Source organism: Ixodes scapularis, unplaced genomic scaffold, assembly GCF_016920785.2.
Source record: "Ixodes scapularis isolate PalLabHiFi unplaced genomic scaffold, ASM1692078v2 PGA_scaffold9__187_contigs__length_104089568, whole genome shotgun sequence".
Classification (NCBI taxonomy): Eukaryota; Metazoa; Arthropoda; class Arachnida; order Ixodida; family Ixodidae; genus Ixodes; species Ixodes scapularis.
In genome coordinates this window covers 12,943,188-12,958,218 of record NW_024609884.1, presented here as the reverse complement: position 1 = coordinate 12,958,218, position 15,031 = coordinate 12,943,188, and the positions used below count along the sequence as shown (strand labels likewise).

General features: G+C 46.1%; 1 protein-coding gene across 1 annotated transcript in view; it reads right to left on the bottom strand.

Annotated features, from left to right (window-relative positions):
• The window catches only part of LOC8023367 (iroquois-class homeodomain protein IRX-6), a 175,430-nt gene that overhangs the window by 100,349 nt on the left and 60,050 nt on the right, over positions 1 to 15,031 (bottom strand). The window contains exon 2 of the mRNA XM_040205634.2: positions 7,608 to 7,895. Within this exon, the coding sequence (XP_040061568.1) occupies positions 7,608 to 7,895 (288 nt within the window). The remainder of the gene's footprint in view (positions 1 to 7,607; positions 7,896 to 15,031) is intronic.

Sequence of the window (15,031 nt, the reverse complement as noted above, 5' to 3'; positions counted from 1 at the left end):
GCTTAAAGTCGTGCCACCTTGCTCTGTTCCGCCCGGTAGAATATACCGTTTTCTTACTCTTCTCGTTAATGTCACTGTTGTCTTCTTTTTTTTTTTTCCATCACCCGTCGGTTTTACTTTTCTTTCGCGATGAGCGTTCGCGCTGTTGACTCGCGGCGCGAGAGTTGCCACTTTCCAGAGTTCACGACTGGCTGTTAATTGGATAATGGAGTTGTCTGGTAGACTCGCGAGCAATGAGAAACTGCGGTGTCTGTAGACGAATGCGGCGCTGAGAAAAGTGTGAAGAGTGGGCAGGCCCGGTCTCGGGCCTGGGAAGATGCTCTCTGGGCCCTTGGGAGTTGGCGCATCGGCGAGTGTGCTCGTAAAGTCAACAACGTTAATCACTCTCTTAAAGAACATAATGAGAGAAGAAAATAAAAAAAAAATGTTCCTTTTGATTTGTCTTGCCGCGCTTTCACTCGCGTAATTGATCGATAATATAGACAATAAAAAGAAGAAAGCATAAGAGTCGGGGGACACCGTGTCGTTTTTCGAAGTCTTAATTAAGATTGTTGGCATCGCAGTGATCAAGTTCTTTTTGAAGTGCCTGCAATTTCTTTCTTTGTTAGTCTTTTTTTTACAATAATGTCTTACGTACAAAGGAGGTGTCTAGTATCTTTGCAATTTTTGTTTTCTAATTTGGCTGATTTTTTATTGTACTGCTTTTAACCACCCGTGTCTATAACATTCTGCGTAAAAACCTAGTGCTTTTTTAGACAATACACTGCCGGGCATGCCTTAAAAGCTAGGATCTTATGTCATAATACAAAGTATATCTCGAGAGTCAATATGAATAATTGGCATATCTCTTCAACCTAAAAAAAAAAAAAAAAAACATGGATGAACAACAATTCTCGGTAACATTCGATTCAACCATGATGCTTGCGCGGGGACACTGAACATACAGACCTCAGACTTAATGAATATACTATTTCGAGGCTCGAAAATATTTGTTATACTTCCTTCATCGCTCGCAATGACCGGCGTAATGTCTGTATCTCATAAGGTCCCGTACAAGCTCGCTGGCAATTTGTAGCGAACCAATTAAAATGTTAGAGATGCGGTTCAGTGATGCCATTCAGATTTTTCTTGTAACTTACGTAAATATACCTTCTAAACAATGCTTTCCCAGAAAGCCTCGTCACATCGTCTAAAAAGGTCGATGATGGCGACGACTCCGGCGGGTCTTTTTGAAACATTTCACCATCGTCTTTCCAAAGTGAGAATCCAACGACGTCGACACGACGTCTACATAATGACCTCTAGAATCTTTCCGAAGGAATGACTTCAGCATAATCGACACGTAGATTCTTGACCCGCGCTTCATAGAAGTTTAAGTTTGTTTTAGTTGACTAATTACTTTGTGCTTGACAACATGTTTTGATCGCATGTTAAGTTCAAATGAAGAAGTTACCAAGGTTTACATGCAATAAAAAAAATCGTCAAATGGAAAGCAACCATGTCGATCGTCCATTTTACAAATTTATACAGTACAGACAGAGGCGCAGGCGCGTGGGCGATAGCTCAGCAGAATGCCTTCTTTGCACGAGAACTCGTGCCTCGAAGGCACTATCCAAAGTCACGTGCTCGCGCCCGTGACTTTGTGAGTTGGAGAAAGGGCGATTTCCATCACGTGTTTTCGAGCCCTTTCACGGCTTCGTCTTTAGGCCGCCAGGCGCCGTTAACATCTGATTCGCCTGAGAAGACTGGCGAGCGAACCTGCCGCCACAGCTTCCTGTTATAGCCGCTGTAGGTGCCGTTGATTTCGCTGGAGTCGCCCATAAACACTCGCCTCTCATTTTATGCTGCTTTCTGTCGCTCACGAATGCATGTTTATGTTTGATTCGTAAAATTTGTTTTATGTAAGTTTAACTATCGCTTTCTTAGATTGCAGCTTGTCTACACTAGTGCATAATACCATCGCTGAGAAAACACCGCTTTGTGGACGTTGGTTTTGTAGCGCACATGGAAGCTCAATCAAGCCTAACCATGTTGCTCAACGTGAGGTAGCTCCTGATTTCCAGAATGGGCAGTGCGTATTTGGGTGCCCTTGCTTTGAATTTAAGTAAAACGCATAACGAAGGATGTTGTCGTCGTTTTTTTCGAGGTAGTTGAAAAGTACATAATCCTAATTGCATATGAATTACAAACAGGAATTAAATAAAATAAAAGAACCACCCCCCAAAAAATGGTGCCAAAGTCGGGATTTGTAAACAGGTGCCATTTGTTTTATGCTTATTTTAGGTTTAGACAGATGCGTTGGTTTAACTCAGAGCAATCGACAGCAACGACACAGTCACGGAAACGAGTGTTCGCTCTACGCAACGTAAAAAGCAACGGAAAGACAAGAATAAGCCGTAGTTATCCATGTGCCTCTGTTTTTGGTTTCACTTTGGGGTCGCTGAGAACGCAACCAGTGGAAATACGTGAAACAGCCTTTAGGCTTTATATAGTATTATATGCAGTTTACAGTTGACACTGTCAACTACAAGTAGCTGATGAAATCACAGATCAACTGCCTACTTGAAGATCGAACACACTCGGTCGAACAATTTCTCCCCATGTGCAACTGCCTCCTTACGTAAGCAGTGAGTTGTAAGATAGTCACGAAGTTTCCAAAACCTACATTTTCATTTTACGCATTAAATCGCAGTACGTGGTAATATCGTACAAGACTAAACTGATCTCCTACTTCGAGTCTCCCGATAATACGCTCAGCATGAACATTATACACATTTCGCTCCATTACTGAAGCACCAAGGAACATGCTGCGAGTATATATGTCACACACGCCGCACGTGCCGTCGACCGCAGCAGTCACTGTTCTAAAGCAAACAAAATAAAAAAAATACTTGAAGAAATGGCACTTTGCTCGTGCGTTCGTCTACGCCTTATTTTGGTTATTTACTAGGAATGTTTCATACGGAGAAGGCGAGCGCGCGCAGCGCGTGTATCTATACGTTCGTATAGTATTCTATTTGGTGCGAGAGTAATTTTGCAAAATGTCTCCTAACAGAGTGTAATTCTGTGGAACGTGTTCAACCATCGGTGATTGCTTGAGACCTCCCTGAAGTTGGCTTCAGCTGCCTGAAGCTTTATTCATATCGTAGCGTTCGATTACGTTGTTTGTGTAGGTCACAACGATTCCATTACGTTGTGACACAGTCAACGGGAACATTCATGCTTCGCATGTCGCGTGCATAGGTACTTTGGAGTTAGCCGCCGCACTTCACACGAAGCATGAATGCGGTCTGTCCACGCTTGGAGTTACGAGCGCGAATCACCGACGCGATTCACCAATGAGCCCTAGTAACGTATTAAAAAAAACGACCGCATCAATAAAGATGTTTTCTCTCTCTCTCTCCACGTGGTGAATGATGTTGATTGGGGCGAAGCTCTGGTGGTGCTTGTCTGCGTAGACACTGAGCCGCAGCATGCCGAGCCTTTCGTTCGTTTTCATCCATGTCAGAAAGAGAATGTGTAGTATGGAACGTGGTTATATACGCATTTGAGCATTTGACCGCAGCGCCCTCTCGTCTATAAACGTTGAGCCAATGCATGCAAAGTTTAACGCGATTATATACGCATTTGACCGCAGCGTCCTCTCCTGTACAGACGTTGAGCGGCTATATGCAACGTTTCACCCATGACATCCCCAGCTCTTGAGTTACTACCACATCTCAGAGCCCCCTACTCGTCCTGCAGTCGTGGCCGAGTGGTTAAGGCGATGGACTAGAAATCCATTGGGGTCTCCCCGCACAGTTTCGAATTGTGCCAACTGCGGAAACATTTTTTTTTTGCCCTGCACGAGCACGTGAGCACATGAGTTCACGAGCACGAGCACGAGCACGAGCACGAGCACCTGCAAGATCGATGTGAGCACGGACGCCGGACGGACAAGGCTAGACCCTAACGAGCTTCGCCCCTAAAAAAGATCGGATAGTCGCTAGAGAGTTTTAGTAGATCGTACGCTGCCGGAGAGCGGGCCCGAACAGGCGCGTGCTCAATGAATGCTTCAAAGTGACGGCACGAGCTTCCGATAGCAAAGCGTAGTTCTAGAATGCGGTCTACTAAACGCATCTACTGACAAGATGAAAACGAAAAGGAGGAGTTTCAAGTTTCTGCTTCCAGAGCGACGTTCTCTCCTTTGATAACACTTCGACGTCTCGTAAGCTTCGGGCGGCGCTCACGAGGCGCAGAACAGAAATGGGACGACCCATTTTTTTGGTGTCGTCCCATTTTTGGGGCGCCTGTCCTACCTACTCTTTGTTCCTGTCTCTTTTTCGTTATATTATATTGGGCCTAAATATGCACCAACTAGCCCAGCAACGTACTTTACTGGACGACCCAGATTTGCATCTTAGAGAGGATCTCCAAATATATAATATTTTCAAAACCTTCGGTTTTATGTGTCCTAACCATGTATGACATGATCTGTATTCGACATTTTAAACCACACCAAGGGCTCTTTATGCAAAAAGACACTAAAAATTAAAATGGCCTTGTGAAAAAAAATTATGTTGAAATCGGTACCTTTAGAGTTTCTTGCATAATAAAATTTGGATTTCGCTAAGGTAACTAACAATAACTCTATTTTTTTTTTAATAGTATACGTGTAAGCTTTGATTTTATATATAAGTTATGCCATATCGTGCAACGTAACAAAAGTTATAATCATACAAACCAGGTAAATTATCGTCAGAGGGGTGAGGTCTTAAGTTTTGAACACTATATTTATGCGACACTCTCCGAGCATTGACGTTGTATCCGGCACCGCCGGACTCTCAACGCGGAGCTTGCAGTAGACGTCAAGACAACCTTGCGCGTTTGATAACAGAAGGGAGCCTTCTTAAAAAGTGTTTGGAAACGATAAGGCAAAGAAACCACAGTGACCGCACGATCACTACCGCTGTCCTATATGCAAGAGAAAGAGGTCCACGTGGGAAACATGCGACATCTTCCACCGTGCACGCTACACATACGGGATTTGATTGAATTGGATTGTAATGAATATATGGCAAAAACAAAAACATTCTGTCAAATTTCGAGTTTCTTTTTAAATAAATATATCATTATTTTATTTGCCATATGAAACAGCGTAAAAAAAAAAGAATTGAACGGCAATTCCTTTGCGATTCGTATCTTTTTGGCCGTACCACAATGCTTTTAAGGCGGACTACTTTTTACCACGGAGGCACGTTTTTGTCAAGGTAGTTCTCTGCCCGCCGACCTTTAGGCTTTAGTCCAATTTAGGATGCGACGGAGTTTAAAAGCCCATTTCCACAGTCGTGTTTGGGAGCGTTTGAGCGCGTTTGACTGCGTTGCGTCGAGAAACGGAAGCGAGTGACCGGCACATCTATGATTCGTATGAAGCGTGGAATCCAACTCAAGCAATGGCTTGGCACGCAACATAACAAGCAGGGATCAGGTGGTTCCTTGAATTGGATTCCACACTTCAAAGACCTCGAGCCTTTGGGAACTTGACGGAAACGGAAACGGGCCGCCAGAACACAACAAAAGAAAGTTTGTCTTTGGCTCTGTTCAGCCAGGGGCCGAAATACGCGGCGCAACAACGAACGCAGGCAAGTGCAAAACGGCGCCTCCTCCATCCTCACTGAATAACGGCCCTGTTGCCGGGTGCGTGTCCTCGCTGATCCTTCTCCTCTCTCGAGATCTACCCCCGGGGCTCAGCGCTGCACCAGATCTCCGCTCATCGAGAGCACAGGGAACGTTCGGCGCAACAACGGGGAAATCCTTGCGCCGCCAATGATCGCCTATCCGCCGCGATGCTTTCCGGCGTTGAACGGCTTTTTACGATCACGTTTAACGAGGCCTAGACGCTTTGCGCAACAGGATCTACGCGGTCAGGCCTCGCGGGGAGCCTAAGTGTTTCGACCGGACCCGACCGCCGGGTCCGTCTGGGCCGGCAGTAAAGGTAGCAAAGGCGACCGCCCGGCCTTTTGTTCCTGCCCGCAGTTGCCTCCCCGCTGGGCAGGCGGCTAATTACGCGCCGCATGAGTCGCCGGTGCGCCTTTTCGCCCGCGCCGACGTTAATGCGAGACGGATTAAGGTATACGGCCCACGCGCCCCTTTGAGTGTGGCCGTCGGACGGCCCTGCGCATCTCCTAACCGGAAGACGACTTACTTGCCTGTCGAACAACCTTGTGTGTTTTGTTTGCGGTGATGGCTTTCTCCTGACCGCTGCGGTGCGAGACCCGACCTCCCTCGCCGGCAGTAAGCCGCCAGAGCGAACTCCCCCGCTCGTCGTCGCCAACGGGTCCGGGCTACTTTAATGCGGGCGCGGGTTGAAAAAGGTTCGAAGATTCAATAAGCGCCGCACTGAATCTTTTCTTTATTTTGTAATGAACGCGGGTCACCCTGGTATAGTGTCGTTGCTCACGACGAGTGGGAGGGAGGGTTCTGTGGCCGAGTGTGGTAACGCGCTGCAGCGTGGCAGCGCATCGAGGGAAAGCTCGCGCTGCAGGCTCATGCGTCACGAGCTTAAATTTCAGCGTTTACTGCTATTCGTGCGAGCAATCAAAGATTCCAGGTAGAAGTCGCACTTCTACACCCAAAGTGACCCTGTATTATTCGGTGGAAACGTTAGCGCCCGCTCTTGGAAGAAGACTAAGCTCTCGTCTAAGCATCTGTGGGAGACGACTAATTGGATTTCGGACAACGACTGGGTAGTTGTATTATTTTTGAAGGATGACAAATAAGAAGAAAAGTAAAGTCTTCTCAATAAAAAAAAAATGAATAGGCCGTGTAGCTTTTGGCTGATAACGTCCGAGGTTAGTCTTTGCTAATTTTGGGCCCTCCAGCCGATGCCACCAGCCCAGAAATACAATTGGTCCTTCCAGATTCGGCTAACCATGAAGCGCACGGAATCTAATTCCGGAAAAAAACGTATACGCCGTATTCTAGACAGCGCCAGTGCGACTATCGTCTCACTCAGAGCACTAGGAGAGCCAATCATCACGCTCTACAGAAGTAAGGTGAATGATGCGACTGATAAGAGCGTTTTGATCTACAAATGAAGTCTGCAACCTGACACTTGGCGTACGGGAGCAAACATGCTGAGCTTCATGTCCAGTGTCACACAACTGTGAATACTTTTTTCAATCGTCATCATTCGCCGAGTTTCTTCGTAGATCACGATCCTGGCCCTCCCAGTTTTCTACTGGAAACTGGACACAGAGTCACAATGTACAAAGCTAAAATCTGAATCACTGCACGACTGCACGACCAAATGCAAGGTCGCTTCAAAACCACTTTAAAACGCACAACGTAATTAACGAGGAACTGTTTTAGATAGGACATGAAGTAAGCAAAGGCAGTGACGGTATTGAATCAAAAATAACCCCACATATCGACGATCCTGAGACGCAACGTGAGAAGGGACCTAAAAATAAACCCCCAGCTGGCAAATAAAGGTGAAAAAGAAAAGAAAAAAAAAACCGTCAAGGGTGGGCGTTTACGCCGTTACGTAGCTACAGGAGGTTTGAGGTCTCGCCCAGGCGGGAATAAGAAAAGCTCCGACGGATCCTGGCCTCGGCAGCAGCACTCACCAGGGTCGGGTAGAAGGCGGACGAATCGACGGCCAGGTTGGCGTAATCTGCGGCACCGGCCTGGTCTCCGTAGCCCGCGTTGTAGAACCTGGGCGTGGCCAGCTGCGGGTAGGTGGACAGCAGCCGGGAGTCGTAAGAACTGGCCGGCAGCGAGCAGACAGCCGCGGGCCCCGCCGCCGCCGAGGCCACGACCGGGGCCCCCGGAGACTCGCCCACCAAGGGCCGGGCGGGCTCGCAGCAGGCCGCCGTGCCCGGAGAAGGCGAGTGCCCAGAGCCGCCTCCCATCAGCTGCGCAAAGGGGGACGAGCCTTAGGCGCCAGTCTCACTCCCTTTTGTTCTAGCCGTTCCTCAGTATACGGCCAAATCTTCGCCGAACCTTTCCAACAATCTGCTCTTCGTTTTACCTTCAATTCGATAGCAGACGACGAGCCGATGAGGCCGTCTTTCTGTGACTGCTCGTCCGCCGGCTCATCCACCATGCATACGAGCGCATAAACGGCTCTGTGACTTTTCGCGTTCAGTCTGTGTTCGTGTCTCTAGCCTTTGACACTCAGGCGTGTGCTGAAACGAAGTATGTACAACAGACCATTCCATGATATCCTTCTATGAGCTGCCAGTCTTTGTCTACAGGGCTGTAAAACGAGTTCTGCGCTTGCGCAGTGGCTCTCTTCTGCGGAATATCGGGCACCGCGCTTGCGTCGTACAGTCCACTGACTCTACTTTTTTCACCTATATGGTGTAGAATCGATACCACTTAGAAGACAAGGCCTGCGCGTTTCCTCCTCTAAACGTCGTCACTAGTATATCCCCTCAGCGCCCCCTAGATAGCCCGGATGAGCGCCATCGTCTACATCGTCTGCTACATCGTCTGAGTCATCGTCTGCTTCATCACCTGCTTCAGTGGTTATGCTCACATTAATAGGCTACTATACTTCGTTTCAGCTTAGGTCCGAGCGCGGCTGATATTAAGAGCCGAAGGGCCAATCAAACAGCCAAAGAGGGAGAACGTCATGGCGTGCTCTCTGCAGTTGATAGGACCAGCCGGTATTCGCCGTGTCTCTGTGCGTGCTCCGCCACCGGCTAGTCCTATAGCGCAGAGAGCACGCCATGACGTTGCGCTTTTTGCGCTGTTTGATTGGCCCTTCGGCTCATAACATCATCCGCGCTCGGACATAAGGTGAAACGAAGTATAAGACCAACAGTCTTAATGGTGTCGAACGTGCTCACTCGAATAGGCTGCTAGGACCGGCAATCTTGATGGTGTCGCATGCATGTTGCAAATGAACTGAGGAAGCTCGCTATACTCCGTTTCACCTTATGTTGTACCGCAGAGAAGGCTAGAAGCGCGAGCTCATAGCGTTGGCTGCTGCTCTTAACGCACGAGAGCTTCTGCCGCCGAGATGGGCCGTAGAGCAAGGAGCTCGCGCTTGTAGCCTTTCCTGCGCTACATCATAAGGTGAAAAAGAGTACATCAGCTCGCGCTCAGCAGTGGCGCACACAGCTGTGACCGCCAGTGAATGCGACGTAGCTGTGACGGGGCCCATACTCTCGTAAAGCTTCTGCCTGTTTGCCGCTTGGGGGGGGGCATCTACTTATGATGACGTCATGCGCAGGCCTTGTCTACTATAGTCGGTTGCAAGCTAAGAAAAAACCGGAAATGCCTCTCAGAGGAAAATGTAATCCTACGCCGAGAAACGCCAGCCAATTGTTTTCATGACGTCACGATTCTGTGGACCAATCGCGATCCTTTTGAAAAAAAAAAAAGCTCAACATGGCTGCTGGCCTTAGCAACGCGATGCTATAGTTTCTCGTGACAATTATTCTGCTTTTTTTGCACTGTGTTTTGCGTGCCCGAGGTTACGCCACGAAATCTTGATGGTATCGGCTTGCGTTTGCAGCAGTTTTTGCGCGACGTGAGAATCCAGCGACGCTATCGCCAACGAAAATTTCGAAGCGGGCGCGAGGCTTAGCACTGCTGAAAGGTATGTTAGACGGTATGTTAGACAGTATCTTGGACAGAAAATGAATTGGGAAGACGGTACATTGGACATGACTTTCTTTCTTTCTTTACTAAACAGCTATTTCGTTGACAAAAACGTATTCTAACTTATTTAAATGTCCTGAATGAATTAAATAAATATTGTAGTAGTTTAAGACACGTTTCCTGGAGGAAGAAAAAGCAACGTTGCTTGCGAACTACTTTCTCGACGGCGGAGGCACTTCAGATGGGCGCAATGCGCTTGTGGGTGGAGCTAAAAGATTGTTCTTAGGTTGCATCCGACTATAGGTGGTATTGATCTGGCCCGCGGGTCGGGGTTCGGAGACTCCTGGTCGAGAGAGTCAAGCTTGATGCCCTAATGGCCGCTCTAATGGGAGCTGTCCTCACTGAATGCGCCTTCATTTATAAGTTAGACGCCAAAAACAACAAGGACAGAAGATGAGATGCAGACTGGACGGGGCGCACTTTGAACTAAACTTTAATTAAAAAAAAAATACACAAACGCGAACACAGGCTGCGGTACACATGCGCAACTTGCATCGTTATCCCTGACGAATAAGGAATGCTTAGAAACGATCGTGCCACATAGCAAAACGTGCTATTTTTCGCCACTTCTTTATCTGCATGGTGAATGCGCAATATTTCCCATGCGCATGTGTACCTCAGCCTGTATTCGCGTTTGTGAGTTTTTTTCAAATTAAAGTTGAGTTGAAAGAACGTCTCGTCCAGTCTGCATCTCTTCTTGTGTTCATGTTGTTTTTGGCGACTAACTTTAGGAATGAACAACCAACTAGCCCAACTCGCCGTCTCAACTCCTTTTGGTTTCTGCTGTGAACAGGGAAAAAACGCAATCCGCTTTTCTGAGTGGAGAAACGGATCCGGTTTTTACCATTCACCGCAGAAGACATTATTGAACCAAAGCAGCCCTAAAAAGGACACTACAAGAAGAAAACTAAAGGTTGTTTAGAATAAAGGGAAGCGCCAATCAGTGGGAAACGCAGGTTTATAGTGACGTTATGTTTACATTGCTAGTGTGTTATTAGACACTGGAGGCAGGACTGGCTGAAAAAGTACACGTGACTGCTTGTCGTGATTTTTACGCGTGGTTTGCGGTTCCATTTTTGTCTGAAGCACCCGTAAATCTGCGGATCATCCACACATGCTCATAAATGGATTAAGATTCACGGCTCGCAACGACCATTGCTCGTGGTGGGTGCACGCCCTTGTTGTTTGTGTTTTCCATTAATCTATTACAATAGCGTCACCAACAGAATGAAACAAAAATAAAAATTCTAGAGTTTTTTTTTTAACCTATCTTATTATAAATGAATCTTTTTTTTATCGTGCTACAGAGTCACCAGTTCTTTCGTAGTTAATTCATGTTCAAAAACAGGTAGAAACGCGTTGCAGGGTCCCTTTAAGGATGGCAAATTTCCATCATGCTCAACGTATACCCGATCCCACTGTTTACAAAAACCAGAGCCCACACGCGCTACATCACAGTTCAATCAGTGCAAGCAGCAAGCAGCAAGCAATAGACCTATTGCTATATTACCCAAGCATCAAGGAGAATGCAGGAATTGGTGTTCCACGCGCCGCACGTGCTGGCCTCAGCAGTAGTAACTTTTCTAAAGCCAATACCCAAAACAAATGGCATCTTGCACGCGCGTTCGTCAACGCTTTATTTTGTTTATTTACTTCGAATCTTTTACACGGGGAAGGCGTGCGCGTGTGGCGCGTGGAACGCCAATTTCTGCATTCTCCTTGATGATTGGGTAATATAGCAAATGGTCTATTACAAGCTTAGCGACCCGACAGGTGCACCATGGGCACCAGCACGCGAAGCATGCGCGTGAACGTGGCCTTGACAGGCTTGCAATCGCATGTGCTTGCTCGCACGTGCAGAGACATGGCGACGTCCAGATGCCCTGCTAGCCCTGCTTGCAATCGTCTATAGGCGATTGCAAGCAAGGCAACTGGCCGCCGCCATTTCTCTGCTCGTGCGGAAAAGGAGTATAGACAATAGACCTTCCGCTAAATTACTCAAGCATCAAAGAGAATGTTGGGAACGTAGGTACAGGCGCTGCACGTGCTCGCCTTCCATATAGGAATTAGTTGAAGTGAATACCCAAAATAAAACGTAAAACGTAAAGCGCGTGCGAAGTGCCACTTTTTTTTAAGATTTTTGCTTTCGAACAGTTAGAGGTTATTAGTGCGAGCTTCTAGCTATGAATAAGACATGAAACGTGCTTCCGCAACACGATCTCGCAGTCAATGCAAACGCTACCCGACGACATAACCCAGCGGTCACCTAGCTGCGCTCCAAGTCAAGGCATGTTTGAGCGCATGCAGTTCCACTTATCACTGCAGCGAGAGCGGCGGTAGAATCTCGCGGCCAAGAGAAGGTAATAACCAACTACCAAAGCTGTAAGTTACTGTCTCTAGATTTTCTTGATTGCTATCTTTGCCTCAAGCCCATTTAACAATTTCAAGCCCCCAAGATGTGAACCTATCCAGCGGTGGCCTCCACAAAAATAGTTCGAGGCCACGAAATTGTCTTTCTGCTTCCATTCAGGAATGCGTCTCGACTTTTGACTGTAGAGAGTGATCACTTACTATTTGGGACCAGTGCACTGCGCCTCCTCTTTTGACACTGTATACTCGAGACCTTCTTATATCTCCTTTCGTTCTTCAAACCGACTTTATTTCAAATTCATTTTACAAGATCTCGGGGGCTGTCATGTGATCGGTCTGAGTCGTTTTGGAGCACTTCTTGGAGCAGCGAAAGGACCCTTTGTAGCATAAGTTTGCACTTCATTTTCATACCTACTACTACGAATATTGTGCGTTAAGATTAATGTGTTGGTCTGTCCATCAAAGGACATTGTCTATTTGCCATCTCAGCAGGTTTGATTCCGTGGAACATAGAACTAGCTGTTGCACGTAGACGTACCAGGCACGACAACAGTACACGGAATCTTAAAGGACAGTACGAACAAAATAACATTGAGCACCATGATGTTTCAATGAAGTATTAAACGTTGCAATAGAACCGCAACTATCCTTTCAAATTAAAAAAAACACATTGTAATTTGACTATTAGCACCAATTACAACTCATGTGTAGGACTTCATGATAAGAAAAAAAGAACGGCATGCGAACAATAAATGAACCTTAGAAACAACCCAGTCGTAGTCATTAATGTTATTCCCAAGTTTTCATCCAATCCACCAGCTGACTGAGTTTTAATTTACTCCGGTCACTGGGACATCGCATAGATGGAACCTATGTAAATGTAATGACTAAACCAAAGTTGACATAAAAAATAAGGTTATAGAAAAGTCTTTATAAATATTCCCTCAATACTGAAGTATCGTTGCTAAATCTCGAATTTGAAAAAAAAAAAAAAAAAAAATCGCAGTCTATCATGTTTACTAGTTTTATTCCGAAATTTTTACTGCAAAGTAGAATAGTTACTTGCGACGCCGTGCTCTGGGGAAGTGCTTTCCCCTTAATGCGTGTGTGCGGTGCGGTGAAGCAAGATTTAAAAAAAATCGCGATGCTTACTTTGCGTTTTGGCTTCGCTGCAGTCCAGCAGTGAGCGGAGAGAAGCGCACTCAACGAAGCTACTTAACCCACCAGAACAAACGAAGAACATGATAATATTGCTCAACTTCCGAGTGCTGTCAGTGTGTGACACAAAGATCAAATCTAGCGATGCGTTATTTAAGGCGTTAATCTAAGGTTATGAAAATTCATACAAGCCTACTGCAACGATTCTGCCATGTAGCGGGTCATCAGCTATCATATTTTCAGAATAAAGTGAAATTACGTTTTGGCTCAACATTAACGCAAATTCATCACATATTGTCGAGATGTAGCAGGACGTAGCAGTTTAAGCACTTTAGCACAGTTTGGCGCAAATGGCGCTGCAATCACATCGCTGCGAGTGTACAGGCAGCTGAAAATAGTTAATAGAATAGATATAAAGAATATTTGGGAAAAGACTGGTGATGTTTACATAGCAAAGACGAGACAGAAAACATGTAATAAATATGCAGCAAAAACACACCGAAAAGTATTATTAACATAAGCAAAGTGGAGCAATAACGGAAAAAAAAGAGGAGAGGATTGTATTCTAATTATTGAGAGAATTTGGTAAGGGTGCCAATGGGGGGGGGGGGGGGGGGGGGGGGGGTGCGGAGGGGGGGCGGAAAAGAGCGATTGATTTGGATAATTAGTGCGAGCGTGAGAACTTCACCATGTTGCACTGTGGCAAGTATCATATGTTTTGTAGTTTCTGGTTAAATTAGATGATTTTTATATAGAGTTTTTCTTTTTTTTCTGCGTAATATCGCTTGCGCAGTGTGCTAGTATAGAGGGATTGAAAAGTATGCATGCCAATTCTTCTGAGAATTGGTTATGTGTGAACAGCCTATTTCGCGTTGAAAATAACGAGCACAGCTATTTTCTGTAGTGTAAAAAGTTTATTAATATTTCAGGTGTTAGAGTTCGCCTAGAATAAATGACAGTAGTTAAGGTGCAAAAAAAAAACAGCAGTAAATCATCTATTTTATGTTAGTAAATAGAAAAAAAAAACGTTACCTTGTAAGAGCACCGAAAACGCGGGCATATTTGTTAGCAACAATGTCAATATGTTTGTTCCAAAAGAGATTCTTCTAGAAAATCACTCATCCTTCCCGTGTGTACACTAACCAGCCGGAAATAACTTCTCAGGTTAACATCTTTGCCTACCTTTTCTGTTGTGCTTCCTTTCTTACGACACTTAATTGGGTAAAAATAAGCGGGAAAACTTAGAAGTAGAAGGAAAACGTGTCGGGCATAGCCTCCTATCCGCAAAATAATTCATTATGCATAGTCGAATGCTCGGTCTCAATCAGCTCAAATGTGGCGCTTGTGCTTGGGACCAGGTGCCAAGGTTTCAGAGCTCCTGCTTCAAAACTTATCAGAGAATTTCGAATGTTTTTAATTCGAAAATAACGGCCGATGACGCCTGTGAATACAATGAAATGAATGACGTCTGTTACCGCGAAAACACGCCAGCACATCGAACGAAACTGAATTTTTTTTTTGTGTTGTTGTTGTGATAAAGAACTTATGATTATATTTCTTCGCTCGAATCCCGATCGTGACTCACCCGAGGTAGCCAAATGCACTGATATTAATGATGGCAGTCACACTCTCACGTATGTATTGGTGGGAGACTGCAACGCAGCCAGAAGAAGGACGTTTTCGCGTGGGTTACACGGCAGGCCGTAAGACTTAGGTCGGACCACTCTAGGACATAAATAATGCCCCGTCACCCTAGTGCATACATTTCACACGCGTCGTTCCTTCGGCCTCTCTGCGGGCAGTGACTCTCACGCTGGAATCCCGAGATTCCGGGCACGGGGTCTGGGGATTT